Here is a 20,631-nt window from a genome sequence, read left to right as displayed (position 1 = left end):
TCTTTTAGCGGTCATTATAGAGCAATGTGTGAGTCAGTATGTTGCTTCAGCAGTATTTTTGAAGCCTTTCCATGCAAGAACTCAATCATCAGTCGTGTCGTAAGCATGCACAAACACAAATACTCACAAACATATATGCATACACACAAACATTAAAGACAGTATATACAGTATATAAACATTCCCACTGGCATATTTTCTTCAGTGCACAAATTACCCAGTTGCCCACATGATTGGACATGCATTTCACCAAAGGCAAACCTTTACATGTGTGTGTGGCATACAGACACATGTTTTATACACTCTTAAATAAGTCTCTGTACTAGGGCACTCGTACTAGGCATATTACCCATATAGCCTCCCAAGAGACCCCACTCCTCCTTACTCCACTATTCTTCCCTCTATGTCTTTCTCTCCTTCTCTCTGTCCTTCTACACACCCGCATCAGCTACATTCCAGAGATGACATCATCAGATATGTGGCCCCTCCCACACTCCCACAGGGTGGAGAGACGATGAGAGAGGGAGAGAGAAAGGAGGGAGTTCAAGAGCATTGGGTTGGGTAGGGCTCACCATAGACAGAAAGAGAAAAAGAGATACCGAGAATAACAGAGAGAGACGTGACAACGAGACATGAACTTGAAAAAGCACAAATCAGGACATAAGAGGTAAATTTAAGCTGTTGAAGAGAACACTAAAGAAAAAGAGAGGCGTTTGACACAATTGAGCTTTAGGGAATGATTCTCTCGGTTAGTGAGTTTCCATTCTCTGTGTTGGTTGTATTTGCATGTATTAGCAGACTGCATGTTCTAGCTGTGCTAGTCGATTTGCTTGTCTGCAATCAGACAGCATTTTGTCAGCCAGCCATGTCTCTGTTTTGTTAATAAATTCGTAATGTAGCATATGTTGAGTTTGTGTCACAGTGTATTGAGGTTAGTGTTGATTGGGCTGGTGGATGGATTTAGCCTGACATCCTCTCTAACGTCACACAGTAGTCACAAACATGTGTTGGGGTTTTGGAGTTAATGTCTAATTTTACTTATTTATTTATTTTACTGGACAAACAAGATTTGCAGTGTGATGAATCAAATTTTTTCTTGACGATATTTAGATAATTGATGTTACAGTTGCCAAATCTGTTTATTAAAATCATTATATTATTAGCAGTCATCATTGTCACCCTAATGTTTTTAGAATAACCAGATTTGGTTTTTAAGGTGTGCCTGTGTTGGTGCTTAAAAAGTTTTATATGCTAGTATTAAACTGAAACTCTTACTATGACACAATCGCATGATCAGTATAGTGATGGTGTCTCATGATCAGTATGTAATAGAAATGTCATCTATATTACCCCCTTTTTTCTGCAAAATGTTTCACCTGTACTCCTTGAGGACTTCCTCACTCTCATTAACTTCAGTTACACCTTTATGTTCTTCTAGAATTAAACCTTTTGAAACCGTTGTATTTCTCTCTTTCAGGCGTATTCCCATGATGCCTACCTAAGAGGGAACAATCCATATACAGGAAAGGCCCAAAATCTTCCTCCACCACCCCCTGTTCTCTACCCTCCACGTACAAAATCCCAGCCTCCTGGGGGGTACTCCCCCTGCCCTGCCCCAGCATCCTCACACATGGGGCAAAACCAGCTGGACAACTGGAGCCGCTGGCCCGGCTCTTCCTCTGGTCCTTCTCCGCCTCTTGACAACCGGACAGTCGCTTCCAGCAATGCTGTCTGGGCAGCTGAGGGCAGGAGCTGTGAGTCGGGGGGTATTAGTCACAGTAGCCCTGCACACCGAACTGAGGAGATCCAGTATGGAATGACTGACAGGGGACAACAAGCAATCGGACAAATGAGAGGACGCGCACACTCATCTTCTTCCTCTTCAGGAGGAATTATGAGCCCTTTGCATCATGCTCATCTTGCCAACCACAATGTGGGTACTGCCATGGGGCACACTGGAGGCCACAAAGGAAGCCCACCCTGGGCCAGCCCTTCTCATTCAACATCAACACCCCCATCCAGCCGCAGCGAACACACCCAACAAGCCCTTTCCAACTGGTACTACAGCCAGGTACCAGGCCGCGAACGAGAACGGGAGCGATCTAATTCTCGCTCCATGCTCCCACGCCATAGGAGTTTCTCACAGGATCGCCTGGGTGAGCTTGGGAGGGCCAGGCGTTCACAGCAAGCAGGCTTTCCCCACAGTGCATCACAAGACACTTTGCTACTACTTCAGCAAAGCTCTGCAGCGTACGATCCCTACTGGAATCAAGGAGACTGGTGTGGTGAGCATGCATATGGACAGCACCCATCTGTGGTGGGCTATGGGCGCAAATCCTCCGAAAACCTTCTAGCGAGTCGGTACGGACACTCGGGACGTTCACTGGAAAATCTCGACAGAGCTGTGGGGATACTCTCACCACGACTAGAAAGATCCACTTGGGTCCAACAGACCCCAAACAGAATTGAAGGATATCCGAGACGTGGTGGACATTGTGGGCAACACGCAGAGTCTCACCTCCAAATCCAGCCCCACCAAACACAACACCACACACCCCAACACCATCAACACACACCTCACTATCAAAACCTCACACATGCAGCACACCAATACCCATCTCCAACTACACAGCCTCAGCAGGCAGCTCCACAGGCAAGACGCTTGCCTTCTTGCCAGAGCCTAGATGAGGAACCGATTGGCTACCGTAGCTACAGTCCCTCTTTCAACCGCAAGACTGGCCGTATCCTGCAGCAAGCCCAGTCATTTAGAGACCCCTCTTATACAGGTCCACACCTCTGGACTCCTACACTTAAAACCAGTCCCCCAGAGGGGCTTCCACCCTCGGCCTCATCTTCCCCAGCCCCACCAACCACCTCCTCTACATCTTCCATTCCCACCCCCCCTGAAGGACAAGACAGAACTTACCGACCCACTAATCATGACAGAGGGGCAGGGGAAGCAACAGGTGAAGCCCAAACACAGGAAGTAGTTCTGAGGCAGAAACCACCCACCGGCCGCAGGGGTGCGAACGCCCTTCGACATCCACATTATGGCATAGCACTTGACTCCAGTGACCCTCTGCTCTATACCTCTGATCCTACGGAGCCCACTGCCAAAGCAGAAAGTGCTATTTCTCATCGCCGCACCAATGGTAACCTACCACCACTATCCATAGAGGACGACTCCCTCGCTTCGATTCCATTTATAGGTAAGCCCCTACTGCTCATTGGCTTCTTTGCTGTCATGTTTTCCTTTTCGTCTCTTATATTCTTGTCTTTGCCGCAGAATACTTCACATATACAAACTGGTTCTGTCCAGTTCTCGTTTTATCTTTTCCCAATATTTGCTCTCTATCCTGCACATGGTTGTTATTTTCACAAGGAAACTGATTAAGTATCCAGACACCATTAAAATAGACTTATGGGAATGTTAGAGAATGACTATAGTTGTCTTAAACTCACAACCCCACTGGTCTTACCATTCATTTCCTATGTCTGGTGAGCCAATGTGCATGTCTATGCATTAGGTAACGCTGGAATCTCCCATGGTCAGCCCAACAATATTAGTTGTCTGTGGCTGAATCAGACTTACTGGATTTAAATTAGTCCTATTTTTTTGTCTTCCTCTTCTTCCTTTTCCACTTTTCCAGTGCCTCACCCAATTCCATCCTGAGGTTTTGTAAAGTTTGTCAATTTGTGTGCAAATTGACTTGCATTCTCTGGGAAATTAGTCCATGACATTGGCGGGAGCACTATGAAGCTTAAGGATTTGATAGTATAAAATATATATATATTTTTCATGTGAATTGTTGACATTTACACAGTGAAGAAAAGTTGGTTGATTGACTAAGGCCGATTTGTGTGAATGCCTGTGTTTTATAAACTAGACTTATTTTAGGAACAAAATAGTTGAAAAAATATCTGCGTATGTTAGATAAATCTCAATTGGGGAAATGGTTATTAAAAGTAAATAATGTCTCAAGGTTTCTTTTAAAGGTAAGGTTAGGGTTGGGTTAGTGTTAATTTATGGTAATTATGATTAGCTTTAAGTTTGTGTGTTTGATCTGGCCTTTTGCTCAAAGGGATCTTGTTTCTGCTTGCCTTTATTACTAAACCAGAATGCAAGAGGAAATCTGAAACAAAATGGCTGGTTTAATGCAAAACATTCAAAACAAACTGTGATAGACACATAGACACTTAAACTCTTACTATTAAATGGTGTACATAGTTATATTTGGTTGGCTATGAATCTGTGTTTCCTCTAATTATATGTTTATAGCACAGCTGGATTCAAGTGGAGTGCTATTGATTTTGCAGTTTCCTTAAAAGCTTTCAGTTGGTCATTTTGTTTCCTTTAACATGGCATTAGAAGTTGTAATGGCAGCATTAGAACAAAAACAATTCATTTCAGGGCTGTTTCTTAGTGATTTTTTCAGATTGGTCTGACATCTCACCACTGGACATCTTTTACGAGCAGTTGTCTGTTGATTGCATAAGCTGTTGTTAGTGCAGTGCTTTCATTCCTGAGGAAGGTTAAGCCTAAAACCGCTTTGCATAAAAGTGCCCCACCTTTAGCATTTAGCACAGAAGAGAAGCACGCTCCTGCTACTACACACCTGTACAACACATATGCCTCTTGCATAGAGCCTTTGGTTTGATTACATTTGTTTTTAGGATCTTCCTTACATCATGTGTTTGTGTATGTTCAGGATTATTGCAAGAATGTAACTACATATTTAGGATGGGAGCAAGGGGGCGTGTCCCAGGCCCTGTTTTAGATTGATGAACGCAAAGAGGCATAAAAGACTTTTAAACAGAGAGAACCAAACTGAAACTAACAGAAATGCTCACAAGCTGGGACATGTTTCACCATACTGATAAAAACACAACAGACAGCCTGTCTTGCTCTACCTGCTATGTCAGTGGAGTTGTTTGTACTTTTTTAATTTATTGGGGGGGGATTTTCGTCATGATTTTATATGTTCTCGTTTTAGTAATTGTCATTTTATTTTGTAAATGTGTATATATTGTTTTTAAAATGTTTTATTTAAGTTTGAGTTTAGTAATTTTTTGTACATCAAATAAATAAATTAAAAATGTAGCTGAAATAAAATTAAAATAACTTTTTTCAAACAACAAATGCTGTTGTATGATTTTAGTAAACTATAATAAATCTGCATAGCTTCTTTAATATTGAATATACATAACAGCTACATTTACTCAATTTTAATATTTTTATATTTTTATATCAAATTTATATTTTCTTTTTAAAAAAGACATTTTAAAAAGGCATTATTAAGTCGCTTTAAAAAGGCATTATGATATAATTATTAATTCCAGCCCACATAAAGAATAATACTCCATCAATTTTTATCACTTCATGAGCTAATTTTAAACAAAACAAATCATGTTTTCCATTGAAATCTCCAGTTCATTCCTATTTGAGGTTTTGTAAAGTTTGTCTCTGTTAACAGTAACCGAGGGAGACAAAACTCATGGAAGGGTCAATTCATTCAGGTATCCAATATTTAGGGAAATTAGGAATGAGGAAAATTTGATTTTTTTGGATTAAATGTTGTTGTTTTACATAGTTTATACCTTTTGTTGCACAAGACAGTCATGTGATGAACTGACAACGGCAAAAGGAAGAGTGACGGAGCAGGAGTTTTAGGGTTAGGGGTGAGGGACACACACATACACACTCTCTCTCAATCAGATATTACTGGACACAATCGACACACTCAGCTCTTTCTGCCCTCAATGTGGTCATTGTGTCTCCAATAAAAAGGGGAGGACTCTTCACTCTACCAACCATTCGCACACTAACATGCTACACGCCAAGTCTCCCTTAAATCCCAATAATATTTTGGGGGAGAAATCCCTTTCATCACACTTTTGCTCATATTACAGTGTTGTCAGGCCTGGTTTCATTTTGATTTGTGACACTATAAAAGGAAACCTCACCATGTTAGTTATATTTGTGTTCTTCACTCTTTGGTTTTGTGGATATGTCTGTAGAAAAACTCCATATCGTGGTCAGTGAGAGTCCGTTCATAGAGGTACTTCTGATGAGTTGGGTTATTTACAGCATCTCATCTGAACCTCAAAATACTCCTGTTGCATGTGAACGATGTTGAGAGGGATTCTGTATGCGCAAGTGTTGTATGTCCATGAAGTAGACTCTATAGTGTGTGTGTGTGTGTGTGTGTGTGTGTGTGTGTGTGTGTGTGTGTGAGAGAGAGAGAGAGAGAGAGAGAGCTCATACTCAGGCTTCAGTAATGAGGGCCTTTGTTAAACCCACAGAGCAGCTATTTCTGCCAGTGGCTGGAAAACAAGCACAGTCCAGATTCCACATCCTAGATTGGGAATGTTTCCGCCCCTGCTCCCTTTCTAGTGTGAGAGAGAAACAGTAGAAAACTTCAGAGAATTAAAAGAAGGATTCTCTTGATTTAAGAGGAAATTTCTTTTCAGGCCTGTTGATCTATGTGTGTTGTAATCCCTGTTAAAGTGAGGAATGTGAAGGAAAAAGAGTTGATTGATATGAAGTCAGAAGAGATGGATGACGTGAGATAAAGATAGTCACACTATTATGAAAGCTTTTAGAAACAAGAAGGTCTATATTATAGCTGAAGAAGACTTCTGATTCATCTTTACCCACTCAATCAGGTTTTATTGATCAAATCACCTGAGCCCTAAATGTCATGTGATTAATCACTGATTGGCTGATGGCACACACAATCACCTTTACTCTTTCCTACTTTTGAATGCTTGTCAACGGAGAACGATGCTCAGATGGTGTAGTAATTGCATCTACCCGCATCTAGTCCTGTTGTTTAAAAGGATCAGGAAGATCCTGTTTTTTTTATCAAAGCTATCAAAATATCCCAATTTGATTTACAGGTTTTTTCAAGATCAAAAGCAAGACTGCATTGCATGATTCATTGCAGAATCATTGTTCTTTTAAACAACCCATTTTAAAGGTTTGATCTAGTCTGGTAGCCAAAATATGATCAAATTACTTTTGAACAACTGATCCCAGGTGCCACCGGGACCGTGCTATCCAGCCAAACCTTGACCTCTTGCTCAGAAACCCTCTTGTTTAATGGTGCTTGTGCGCTGCTGCCATCTGATGGTGTGGATTGGTGTTGTTTCAGGTGGTTTGCTGGTTGACAGAATCCCCTTAGTCACTGACATACCAACATTCTGCCAAATTGTGTTGTTTCTGAAGAGATCATGTTACCCCTGCAGGGCAAGAAAGACCTAACACATAACTGCAAACACGTTCTTTGAAGGCAGAGGGTTTTTCAAAGAATTATTTTAAGGTGTCACTCATCTCCCACATGGTTATGTGTGATTTGGGGGGAGTGGAGCAGGGAAATACTTTGACATTAATAGATCGTATCTCTTTAATTTGTTAGCTTCAAACGGTTAATGGTTATCTCCAAATAGGTTGTTATAAAAGCATACCTGCAGCAACCAACCACTTCCCACCACCAGTCACAAACAACACTGAGCACTAAGCATTCTAGCAGGAACTGAAACCATGCGTTAATACAAAAAGGACTTTTACATCTCATTTTCAAATTAAGCGCATTTCATGGAGGGCGACGAGTCAGGTACAAAATGCTGTTTGATTATTTTATTTTTGATTATTCTTTCTCTTCTTTTAGTTCTTATTACCATTCACTTTATGTATCAAATAATTACACTTTTTTTAATTGACCACTGGGTACAGATACTGCGCACTATAGCTTCTGCTTACAGTTGCTTCTCTCATTATTTGTTTATTGTTGCGTATGAATGTGTAAATCAAACACTCATTAGGTTGTGCAATAAATTGAGTGTCTGGAAGTTCGTTTTATGCACTAATGTCAAGAGAGGAAGAGTATCTAGTGTTTTGGTGTATTACGATATCCGAATATATTAATATTAACTGTGCAACACCATTTGCCTTCCTTCTAACCTTTCCTACCTTTTTGGTTTCCCTTGTTTCAATCTTTCTCCTTTCACCAATATAACTTTCTTTTATTCTTGTCTCCCGTCTTTCCTTCCTTCCTTCCGTCCTTCCCCTTCTCCTCTCCTTTCCTCCGTTCCACTCCTCCCACAGATGAGCCGACCAGTCCAAGTGCAGATCTGCGGGCACGTCATGTCCCCGCCTCCTCCGTCGTGTCCAGTGGCGGTATAAACTCCGCCCCTGCTGTGGTCACAAGCCCCGCCTCCCCAACCTTCACCTTTCCCCTCAACCGCCTTTTCTCCCAAGACAGCAGTGAGTGATGCCGAGAAAGAGAAAAACTGTTACTGCTAAATGATCAAATCACTTCCTGGAAGAAAAATTGTGTAAACATTGAGAAGCTGCATGTGATCGCCGTAGAGCTCCCCCTACTGCATGCGTAAATCACGCCGCACAAATAAGTCAAATGTATGTGTGCATGCCGTACTGCATACTGCAAAAGTCCACATGATCGTTCGGTAATGCCCGTGCATTGCCTTCACCGCACTTTGCTGAGACTGTGATGAAGATCACCTCCTTCCCACCTCCTAATCTTAGATAACTCCCTGTGTCCCACCCAACTCAACACTAACTGTCCTTCATCAGCTCTCTCTCTTCTCCTGTATAAGTGTTTTGTCATTTTCACTGTTTGTAATAAATGGATGTCTCTGTCTTTCTCTCTTTCTCTCCATGAGCAGGTGATGCCAAGTCTAATCGTCGTTCTTCTTACCTGCTGGCCATCACCACTGAACGCTCCAAGTCATGTGATGAGGGGCTTAATGCATATAGAGAAGAGGGCCGGGTCTTCTCGTGAGTTTTGGGACTTTACTATAAGTATTATATAAATATTTTCAAAGGATCTTTACACAGTTTTTTAAGGCTGCTCTGTGCCTGCTCAAAGTTTCATGTAAAGACGTAACCCTGCATAAAAGCAAGACTAAATTATGTCTGCTCTTACCCACCTTAGCTCCTAGTATAAAAGTGTACCATTGAAATTGATGTGCAAGTCCAATCATTAACAGTCTGTGTAAAGACACCTAGCTTTACTGCATTAAAGGGTTAGTTCACCCAAAAATGAAATTGATGTCATTAATGACTCACCCTAATGTCGTTCCACACCTGTAAGGCCTTCGTTCATCTTCAGAACACAGTTTAAGATATTTTATATTTAGTCAGACAGCGTATGCAAGTGTATGCACACTATACTGTCCATGTCCAGAAAGGGAATAAAAACATCACTAAAGTAGTCCATATGTGACATCAGTTAGTTCATTAGAATCTCTTGAAGCATCAAAAATATATTTTGGTCCAAAAATAACAAAAACTACGACTTTATTCAGCATTGTCTTCTCTTCCGGGTTTGTTTTCAATTCTCCAATAAAGGTTCAAACCGTTATGAATACACGTGCATACACTTGCATACACTCTCGAACTAAATATAAAATATCTTAAACTGTGTCTGAAGATGAATGAAGGTCTTACGGGTGTGGAACGACATTAGGGTCAGTCATTTTTAATGACATAAATTTCATTTTTGGGTGAACAAACCCTTCAAATACTATTCACACCTCAGCAAGGATTTTTTATGGAGTCATTATGACATCAGTTGTGAGTTTATTTTACTTCTAAAACTTACTCTCATTGTTCTCTTTCAACAGAAGGCTTCCAAAAAGAGTCAAGAGCTTCTTTACTGAAGGGGTAAGTTTAACTTCAGTAGAAACTAGGTCATATGCTCTAAAACTTCTGTAATGTTGTTCATTACGACATAATGTGATATTTCTGATTATAGATCAGCTAGTTCTGGCCAATACCAGTGTTATTTCAGTATTATTTAAATAGTATTGTAGTTTTTATAATAATTTTGAATTTGATTTTATTTGAATGTTTTCATTTAAAGGCACAATATGTAAAGGACTTCTTTTGTAAAAACATGTGCGCTAGATCAATCAATAACAATAAGACGAAGACCATGCATTAAAAATTAAAAAGGCCCATTTTGTTTCAAATTGGCTTTAATTAAAATGTATACAGCTTTAAATGTTGTCTTCCTGTATTCTGGTTCTTTGTATACTGTAGTTCCATGTCAGTGTCACATTTGTGTGTATCTCTGTCCTGTGTCATGGTTTAGTCTCTGGACAGTCTGGGTGCTGCTGAAGAGGCTCGCTCTAAACGACACTCTACCTCGGAGCTGGGCAGTATCAGCTACAGTGACGTGAGGAGGGAAGGCTGGCTCCACTTCAAACAGATCCACACGGAGAAGGGCAAGGTAAGAGGATTAGGTGTAGTTTACAATCTAAGAGAGCCGTTTCTAGTGGTTAAGATAAAGATGTAGGCTGGCAACCAAAAGGTTTTAGGTTCAAACCTGACATAACTTGCTTTGGTTAAAAGTTTCTGCTAAATGACTAATTAGTTACCTGTATGAGCTGATTGGGGAGATTTGTCTTTTCTCGCTCTCTTGCAGAAGGTGGGTAGTGCCATCTGGCCTTGGAGGCGGGTGTTCTCCGTGCTTCGGTCCCATTCCCTGTTTCTCTACAAAGACAAGCGAGAGGCAGTTCTCAAAGGCGCGGCGCTGGGAGGCGGAGCCGACGAGGAGCAGCCAATCAGCATCCGGGGCTGCCTTGTGGACATAGCGTACAGCGAAACGAAGCGCAAGCACGCACTGAGGTTGACCACGCAGGACTTCTGTGAATACCTACTACAGGCGGAGGACAGAGAGGACATGCTAGAATGGATCAGAGTCATCAGAGATTACAGCAAGACTGACAATGAGGTGAGAGTGCGATAAAGATAATGGTTTGTTCGGATGTAGGACACTGGTTTTTGGGGTTTGAATCAATGCATGCTGACATGGTGTTTGTGTTTGAGATCTGCTTCCTCTTTTACTGCTGCCAGATATGCTAATAAATGTAAATATGCTTATAATACATTAATCATGAAGTTTTTCCAAGTATGTTATTATAGATATTATTTTTTGTTGTTTTTGGTTGATTTCCCCCGAAGAGTGAGCACACTGTGGCTTTGTGGTTTGCACAGTCCGAACATCTATATGACAACATTAGCTCAACCAATAGCGTGAGTTTGGGATGAGGCATTATTTATTTTTCAATAACATCTGAATGCTCCTCTTTCATGTTTGTCTGTAGGAATTGGGTTTCTCAGGACAGGCTCTCATAAGTAAGAAACTTAATGACTACAGGAAGCAAAGGTGAGAAGAAGAAAGGTGTCACATTTTTAACACGTTTTTATATTTTTACCAAAATGTAAAATCATCCTCTTCCTCTTTCCTCCTGTAGTCCAACGGGTAATAAACCAGACTCCTCACCCAGAGTGCATCGAATGACATTTCTGCTCAATAAGCAAGAAAACAGCGCACCTCCACGTTCCCCAAAACACGAGGCCAAAGATGAGTGCAGCCCCCCTAAATCTCCTTGGGGCATAAATTTAATGAAGAAGACAAAGAAGCCAAGCCCCAAAGCCTTTGGGGTCCGTCTAGAGGACTGCCAGCATGCTACCAACAACAAGGTGTGTGCTTTTTGCAGTGTGCTGAATGTATTTCTCCCGCTTACTGATTACTTTACGTTAGTGTGTTTCAATGTGTACGTGTTTTTGTCTGTGAAGTTCATTCCCCAGATTGTGGAGATCTGCTGCGGGCTGGTGGAGGAAATGGGTCTGGAGTATACGGGGATCTACAGAGTGCCAGGAAACAATGCCGTAGTGTCCTGTCTGCAGGAGCAGCTCAACAAAGGAGTAGAAATCAAAATTGCGGAGGAGGTGAGGTGTTTATACACACACACATAATCGTTAAATTGCCTCTGGCACTTTTAAACTGAGGTATCATACTGGTTATATTCACTTCCCATGTTTAAGCGGGTGCTTCCTCATACACTGAGAACTTCAACAACAACTTTCACTTTTTCCTCCTGCACAGAGATGGCAGGACCTGAATGTGGTCAGCAGCCTGCTGAAGTCCTTCTTCCGTAAACTCCCAGAACCCCTCTTCACTGATGGTGAGATTATGAGCGTGCTAACTGTGACTTTGTGCATAAAATGATTTCATTACTGGAAACCTTTTGAAATGTCTTTTAAAAGGTGTATGAAATGTCATGTAGTGACATTTTCTTTCCACTTCTATTTTTCTTTTTCTCTATACTATTGAAGAAAAATACAATGACTTTATTGAGGCCAATCGGATGGAGAATGCCAGTGATAGGCTAAGGACGATGAAGAAACTGGTACGAGCATATTTTCAGCATATTCATTTAAAAACCACATTCTGATGCAAATTTAAACTAAAATTTATTCCTGTGATGGCAAAGCAAAATTTTCAGCATCATTACTCCAGTCTTCAGTGTCACATGACATGACCCTTCAGAAATCATTCTAATATGATGATTTGCTGCTCAAGAAACATTAAGAGACAGATATTTTAATAACTGCATTCTATTTTTCTAACTTACTGTATAAAAAGATAATTAAAGTCTTATCTCAAACTTTTGAATGGTAGTGTATGTACAACATTTAGCATCTATTTGATTTAGTTTTTCTTTCGCCCCTTTTCAATTTCTCTCTTGCTGACTTCCTGCAGATCCGTGATCTACCAGATTATTACTTCCACACGCTAAAATTTCTAATCGGTCACCTAAAGACTGTGGCGGACCACTCTGAGAAGAACAAGGTGCGCAATACTTAATTTTCAGTTATTCCCGATATTTCAGTATTTCAATGTTTTTTTTTTATACCATTGTATAAAATACACACAGTTTTATTTGACATTTTTCATTTCATAAAGCTTCAGTATTTCACATTTCAAAATGCAGCAAGGTTGATAATTTAAACTGCATATAGTAGCATGCTTAGTCATTAAGTCTTACAGTGTTTTACGGTGCACTTGTGCAGATGGAGCCGCGTAATTTGGCGCTGGTGTTTGGCCCCACTCTTGTCCGGACCTCAGAGGACAACATGACTGACATGGTCACCCACATGCCTGACCGCTACAAAATTGTGGAGACGCTCATTCAGCACGTGAGGACCACCGCTGACAAAACACACCACTGAGTTTACAGCTTTTTTAATTATGATTTTAAACAATGGTTTTCTTACTCTCCACACAGTATGTCTGGTTTTTCATTGATGAACATGAAAAGGATGAAAAGGTTAGTTTTAATTTAATTTAATTAAGAATCATTAATTAATGTATGAATCATTGTCATCTACAGTATATGACTAAATAACTAAGCATTTCATTTATTTAATTTTTTTAACATTTTTCTTCTGTTTTGACTAAATATTTGAATGTCACCTCTCAGACACCAGTGGACACAGAGGATGTCCAGCCTGCCCCAAATATAGATCATCTCCTCTCTAATATTGGCCGGACAGGCCTGCTCGGGGAGGCATCAGGTGAGAGAGCTTAACCACTTACAGCCATGTGGATAACAGCCAGTTACATTAAACTGTAGTCTCCTGACTAACTTCCATTGGCTAGCAATCATATTCTACCTCAGATGACTAACACTAGATGCATACTTTTGTCTGCATGTGGATGGACAGGTCTGTCTTTTGGACATGTGACAGTAGTAGACAGCAGGTCAAACATGTTTCTGTTTTCCTGCCTGATGAATGCTCTACACTTCTGAGTTTTGGTTTTAAAGAATCTTTTTTTCATTATAATCACTTTCTGCTGTCTTTTTCTGTACATTTCTGCATTCCTTTCTTAGCTGAGCCTGTGGAACAGCCACTGCGGTAGGATGGGTTTCCCCTGCCATGCTCTCTCTCTTTGTGTGTGTGTGTGTGTATGTGTGTGTGTGTGTGTGTGTGTTCAGCAGTGTGCATTTTATGCCTATATGCACAAATGGGAGTGTTAGTGTTTGTATCAAGTGACAGAGCTGCTTATGGGCCCTGTTTATACCTGGTATGAACATCTGTGTTACTTTGAAGTGCTAAATTTAGCTGTAAACCTTTTTTTTATTATTATGTAAAAAAAAAAAAATTATGATGCAATTTTTATTTCTTTACAAAAGCTAGTTTATCCTCATTCGAACCATCCACATTCAAACAGAATATCTTAGCATGGGTGTATCTACTATTCTGTAATTTTTAAACATGATAACATGGGCCTAGGTTAAAAAAACCTTATTTTTTTGTGTGGAAATTTCTAGTCAAAATGCACATGAGCAGATACTGCTTAGTATATACTATACTATAGATTATTTACACTACCATTCAAAAAGTTTGGGGTCGGTTAGCATTTTTAATTGATTGTTTTTGAAAGAAGTCTCTTATACTCACTAAGACTGCCTTTATTTGATCAAAAATACAGTAAAAACAGTAATATTGTGAAAAATTATTACAACGGTACCTTTTCTTTTTGAATATATTTTAAAATATAATTTATTCCCATTATGCGAAGCTGGATGTTTAGCATAATTATTCCAGTGTTCAGTGGCTGAATAGATGATGAATAGAAGTTTAAAAGAATCTAATTTTAAAATCTTTTTTAACAATGTAAAAGTCTGTACTGTCACTTTAATCAGTTGCTCAACTTAATATACAATTGCTAAATATATATATATATATATATATATATATATATATATATATATATATATATATATATATATATATATATATATAAATTTTTTTTTTTTTTTTTTTAATTCTTTAAAAAAGACTTTTGAATGGTAGTGGTATGTATCATGCAATGAATTATCATTTGAAATTATTTTTGTTGCAAAAAATAAATAATATTGAAGAGCTTAGGCTTCACAGTTGTGACTTTTGAATGCAAAGTCACATCCATGCCAGGTAAATGGGGCCTGTGTGTTGTGGCAAATTGTGTTTGGTTTGTCCTTCTCCCCCTCTCACAATTAGTTTCTATCCTTGCCTGTCCCATAGCTTCTTTCATGGGTGATGTCATCAGTGTGCGCTTTATCTTTACCGCTGCATATATGGGCTCTTTTACTTCTTCTTCTATGACCCTGTTCACATTGGAACATTAACTGACAATCAACAGCTGGTTGTTTATTACACAGATGTTTTTTATAGTGTATCTTGTGTGAACACCGTCTCACAATCACTGTTTATGGGGGTGAAGCTAATGATTGACACAGATGCTGCTATGGGTCTTGTTTATTAATGTATTAAAACAGGGATAGTTCACTCAAAACTGAAAACTCGGTCAGCATTTAGTCGCCCTCAAGTTGTTCCAAAACTGTATGAATTTCTTTCTGCTGAACACAAAGTAAGATATTTTGAAGAATGTCGGTAAGCAAACAGTTGATGGACCACATTGACTCCAATAATACTTTTTTCTTATACTATGGAAGTTAGTGTGGCCCATCAACTGTTTGTTGATCAACTGCTTTTGTGTTCAACAGAAGAAAGAAATTCACATAGGCTTGAAATAACTTGAGGGTGAGTAAATGATGATATAATTTCCATTTTTGGGTGAAATATTCATTTAATTAATACTGAGAACCACAAAAGTTTGATCCTCATCTGTGCCTCTCATTAAAACAGCATATATTTAACATGGTGTCAAAATGTTTGTTATTTTCACTAACTTCCTCTTACAATATCTCTCCCTATATCTCTTCTCTGTTTTTAACTGACCAGACTCAACCAACAGTGATTCTGCAAAATCTAAGGTCAGTACTGACCCAAGGCTGTGTAATGTTTGTCCTGCTTAAAATGTTGAAGAGTATATTTTTGGTATTTAAATGTGTTTTTCTATGCATTTGGATACTAAAGCAATTTTGTAACTTTAAATAATAATTGATTAATAATAAAACAGTCATCAATTTTATTTTGCTCTCTTGATTTAATATTGTTTTAATTGTTTAATATTTATATTATTTATTATAGTATATATTTTTTAAATCTTGATTTAATATAAGTTGTTTGTTGTTTTAATATTTTATTTTTGATTTTATTCAGTTTTAATGTGAATATGAAATATAAAAAACATAAAATAAAAAAATGTAATAATAAATAAATATGTATTTAATATTTATTAATTCATGTTTTTAAAAATTTGAACTTTCATTTGATACTTAGGGGTCATGGGGATCAAAACGTGACTTTACTGCCAAGGATATCCTGACATTATCAATTATGTCGGCTGTGACCCGCAAACGCCGGAAGCGACATAACGGCCGTCTCCTCGGCAGCAGCACAGATGACGATTCTGAGCATGAACCCGTTAAATGTGTCTCCGAAAAAGACGACTTGCAAGAGATGGGGCAGGTGGCGTCCTTCTGCGCCCCTCGAGCGGAGGGAGAAGAAGATGAAGAGGAGGAGGAGGAGGACGTGGAAGAGGAGGAGGGTGAGACACAAAAGGCAAATAAACAGAAGGAGGAAGTAGTTGCCATCATTTCCTCGACAGAGGAAGCGCCACCAGCGGTGCTGCTGAGCGAGGAGGAGGAGCAGAGGTCAGACGTGAAAGGTCGCAGCTGGCGAGGAGATGATGCACGGTCAATTGTGTCAGGCTACTCTACTCTGTCCACTCTGGGGCGGAGCTTAGCATCAGAGGGGCGGGGCGAAGATGCAGACGATGAGCACAGTGAACTGGTGAGTGAAACCGATAATGAAAGCGGCTTCGCCTCTCGCTCTCTCACCCAAGAGAGGCCGGAAAAGCCGACCCGTTCCGGCCAAAACTTGCACGCCTCACCCGAACCGACAGCGCAGCGCAGTTTCCTCTATGCGCACTGCAAATCACAGACGCCCTCTGCTGCCTCTGGCTCCACCCTCGCTCCGCCTCCTCCATCCCTCCATATCACTACCAACCCTGAAGAACAAGCAAACGATGTTGCAGCACGTTCGTCTACTCCCTCATCCTCCTCCTACTCATCATCCGCCTCCCAGCGCCTCCACAGCCGCAACTCCTTTAACTCCCACCGCCTTATACAGTGCGACACCCTCGCGCGGCGTCGCCTAAAGTCAGACAAAGCCAAAGCGTCCTCGGTGGACCTTTCAGAACTGTCCAGCTCCTCCGGCGTAGAGGGAGAACACCAGTCATGCGCAAATCAAATCCCTGATTCCTCTCCGTCTCCTCCTCCGAAAGCCAAATCCACCAAAGAGGTTAACGTGAGAAAAGAGCGTCTGCCGACATCCTTGATCGGTCCTGGAAGTAAGAGCTGCTCGTTTTCCCCTGGGCAGGGCTCTCTGGCAGATCAGGTACGGGCTCGCCTGATGGGCTCAGCAGACGACCTGCGCAGCGTCGGCCTGAGGAAGCAGCTCTCGCCCGAGACGCGCAGAAAGAGACGTGCGTGGAGGAGGCACACCGTGGTGGTCTCGCCTACAGATAGTTCAGAAAAAAAAACACCGGCGATACCCCCCAAACCGCTAGCTTCACCCTCCCCTGTTGAAAAGCCGGACGTTGGAGAGCCCCACCCAGAGTGCTCAGAGACTGAAGCCCCTATTGCACGTCGGGCCCTGCCTACCTCGCGCTTTCGTGATTTCTTGTAGCAGTGATGGTGTGTACAGGCTAGTGAACTGAGAGAGATGGATTTGGGTTGTGTTTTATCTGCGTCCTCTGTATGTTCGATAGGAGTTCACACTGACAGTGATTATATCGAGTACTTTTGGTCCGTACACATTCATGCTCACTGCAGTGTCAAACTGTACCAGGTGGAAAATGATGTGAGCGTCATTGCTTTTAAATTCCAGTTCAGTTTTTGAATAGCCATTTAATTTAAATTGAGGTAGCAAACAGGATGTCAAACTGAAATTGGAATTAAATTCAGATAAAACTACAATGAGGCCATTTTCAGACCTGTAAGATTGGTCATACTCGACCCACTCTGAGCGGACTTCAAACCAGGGTCTCTGGCGTGTGGGGTGGGAGCACTAACAAAGACACTAAAGCCCAGAACCGCTAACGCGCCTCATGAGGCCTTGCGAGTGAGGTTTACACGCACAGCTCTTACTAGCTTGCTTCAGTAACATTTGCTTTGTTCTGAAACAGGGTTTACAAGGTTGCATTTTCCCCTTGTTTCACTTTTACAAGGACTTTTTTTTATACAATTGAATATTTGTATGTTAATGCAAGTCACTTTTGCCCCCTTTTCGGAGAAGAGCAAGGACATTTTAAAATTAAGAGATTGGTTTTTATCTGTGATAAGAAATAAGACACTGCTGATTTTTGCGTGACACATTTTCTATTATATATTATGATACAGCTATGGATTGTTGGTCTATTGGGTCAGATTGCTTTCTCACCACAAGGAAACCACTTCAGGGATTGTTTTGAATCAGAGACCACCTCTTTCAATCAATCTTGGACTGATTATTTTGGTCCATTTCTGAGTGCATTTGCAATGTTTATGTAAGGGATAATCCACGGCTAGCTGTGCATTCATCGATTTTAATGCAGGACATGGAGGCAAAGAGCCACCTAACGCGAAGCAGAACGGGTGCGTTTCCCAAAAGCATCGTTAGCCAACTATGGTCGCAAGTTCCATTGTTATCAACATAGTTCAATCAGTCTGTGTTTCCTGAAACCCTCGTTCCAACGAAGATTCGCAAACAGCATCGCAAACTTGTATGGTTGCAACGACAGCTCTTGACCTGTGGTTAGAAGCATAGTTATTTGCATGACGTGGAGTTAATAAATAGTTATCTTGAGCAAAATAAACAAGCTGACATTTAGTACAATCTATATCTTTTATTTTGAATGCATACAAATTGAATTTATGTCTTTTAAATTTGTCAAGAGATTTAAAGCACAGTTTTTGAAGAGTGCGCATGTGCCGACATGCTCTACTATGCAAAAACGAGCCTATGATTGAATCTGAATATAAAGCAAAATAAGTGAGAAAAATAAGAATTTGTCCTCAGGTGCCATGTCCATAATTTATAGCAAAAAAATCTTGCATGAATTCGATCTCAAAATAATTAATTAAAAGCAGTTACTACTCCACCACCTGTGGGACATCATTAACCAACGTGGTTGAACAACAGATTTGCGACAATACGGTTTCGGGAAACAGTGGTGACTAGCTAGTTGATTTCTTCAACAATGCATAATACTACGGTAGTTAAGCAGTGAGTTACGTTGTTGTATTGCAAACACACCCCAGATCAGTGATTTAACCGACTTGGAACTACCTTTTGTATTAAATGTTTTTATTGCACGCCTTCCAGCCAATCAGAATCAAGTATTCAGATGGACCATGGTATAAATAGGCATAAACAAACCGGAAATAAGGGAGAAACCGCGCCAGGTTCCGTAACAAACGCTCCAAATGAGCCAGGTGTGAAAATTCCCTAATTGTCATTTGTAACAAGAAATGGAAGTTATCAAGGCAAACTTCTGCCTCATTTGAAATGTCACCTATAGAAATGAGTGTTATTTTTTATATATACTTGAATTTTACAAATGAAGATTCATTTTATGGACCAAAGTGAAAAAACACTTCATTTCCCAGAATGTTATTTATAGAAATGTTTTTGAATACATTTTCTGAAAATGTTTCATTCCAATTCAGAATCAACTTACTATAGGGAGTAGACAGTTTGGCTTCTGAATTTCTGAACTAAAATCTAAAAATTTGCTTTACTGGTTTGCCTCACATTTGCATAACCAAGAACTCCTCTTTATGCAAATTAGCAATTAATATCACATTACGTTGCCTGAAATCATTGTTGATGAAGATAAATCCAGTTACTTTTCACTGCAAATCGCTGTCAGTGTGAACGGTCTTTTAGGTTGCCATGTGAATATAAAATACAAACTCAGAAAGTTTAAAGCCCTCTGTCAAATCTAATTTACATCACTCTTACTCTGACCAACTTCACCAACGTGGCAAAAGGGGATTTTCAGCATTGCCAAAGTTTTTTTCATCATCATCTTCCTTTTTTTACATTTTCTTTTTCCTTTTCTTGGCCAGTCACATATCAACATTCTGTAATGCCAAGACCCCCACGACTCAGTGCTTTTGTGTTTTCAAGTCCCAGTCGAACCAATTCTCCGAACGTGCCGGTACAGTATTGGTTAAACAGTGTTAGGAACAGGAACAGTGTTGACAGTTTTACTAGTTTTAATACAGCGCAGGTGCATAATTCTACCAGTAACTCGCTACATTAAGTTCCATAAGAGGCAGTGTGTTCACCTTCCCACATATTCATTTACATTGAGTAACGACTCATTGGTGAAATCACTTTAAATGAGTATGTATGTGTGTCTGAATTTGCCTGTGTAAACAGTATGTGGTCGAGTATGTGTGTCAAATGATTTTGTAACATTTGTACAAAGCCTTGCTTAAGTTAACCTTGTAAATATACATATATTATATTGTCATTTTCTTTTTTTCTTTTTTTATGGTTTACAAAAGTGCACTTAGGTGCATGGTCATTTCTTTCAAGATATTACTTGAAATGTTTTCCTTAATATTTTGTGTTTGTTTGTTTTATACACAGTATATATTATACATATATTTTGTATGAATATAATAAGTACTTTTATTTGGAAATCTTGGGGTGTACCTGTTTTAACTCCACTAGACTGTTTTCCCTGTTAATGGCCTTTCTCTGTGACTTACAAATACTATGCAGAAATCTATTCACCTCAATGAAAAGAACAGAGATCTAACCTGCAAAGAGTGTCTGTCACAAGCTATAATAAATTCTTATTGCAGAGCTTA

At 40.0% G+C, this 20,631-nt stretch overlaps 1 protein-coding gene across 7 annotated transcripts in view; it reads left to right on the top strand.

Annotated features, from left to right (window-relative positions):
* arhgap23a (Rho GTPase activating protein 23a) overlaps window positions 1–20,631 on the top strand; it is an 80,268-nt gene extending 59,637 nt beyond the window's left edge. For 5 of the 7 annotated variants that reach the window (XM_067419300.1, XM_067419274.1, XM_067419291.1 and 2 more), the window contains 17 exons: window positions 1,478–3,209; window positions 8,108–8,266; window positions 8,689–8,800; window positions 9,649–9,688; window positions 10,119–10,256; window positions 10,452–10,760; window positions 11,134–11,195; window positions 11,284–11,512; window positions 11,609–11,761; window positions 11,919–11,997; window positions 12,149–12,222; window positions 12,576–12,665; window positions 12,887–13,012; window positions 13,102–13,143; window positions 13,297–13,390; window positions 15,605–15,636; window positions 16,046–20,631. In XM_067419300.1, coding sequence (XP_067275401.1) covers window positions 1,478–3,209; window positions 8,108–8,266; window positions 8,689–8,800; window positions 9,649–9,688; window positions 10,119–10,256; window positions 10,452–10,760; window positions 11,134–11,195; window positions 11,284–11,512; window positions 11,609–11,761; window positions 11,919–11,997; window positions 12,149–12,222; window positions 12,576–12,665; window positions 12,887–13,012; window positions 13,102–13,143; window positions 13,297–13,390; window positions 15,605–15,636; window positions 16,046–17,455 — 4,881 coding nt within the window. In that variant the 3' untranslated portion in view covers window positions 17,456–20,631. Of the gene's footprint in view, window positions 1–542; window positions 668–1,477; window positions 3,210–8,107; window positions 8,267–8,688; window positions 8,801–9,648; window positions 9,689–10,118; window positions 10,257–10,451; window positions 10,761–11,133; window positions 11,196–11,283; window positions 11,513–11,608; window positions 11,762–11,918; window positions 11,998–12,148; window positions 12,223–12,575; window positions 12,666–12,886; window positions 13,013–13,101; window positions 13,144–13,296; window positions 13,391–15,604; window positions 15,637–16,045 lie in introns of those variants that run through there. The other 2 variants (XM_067419308.1, XM_067419283.1) reach the window with 2 other exon arrangements.

Source organism: Pseudorasbora parva, chromosome 2 (assembly GCF_024679245.1).
Source record: "Pseudorasbora parva isolate DD20220531a chromosome 2, ASM2467924v1, whole genome shotgun sequence".
NCBI lineage: Eukaryota > Metazoa > Chordata > Actinopteri > Cypriniformes > Gobionidae > Pseudorasbora > Pseudorasbora parva.
The sequence above is the reverse complement of the archived record's forward strand: the minus strand, read 5'-3'. Positions and strand labels throughout refer to the sequence as shown.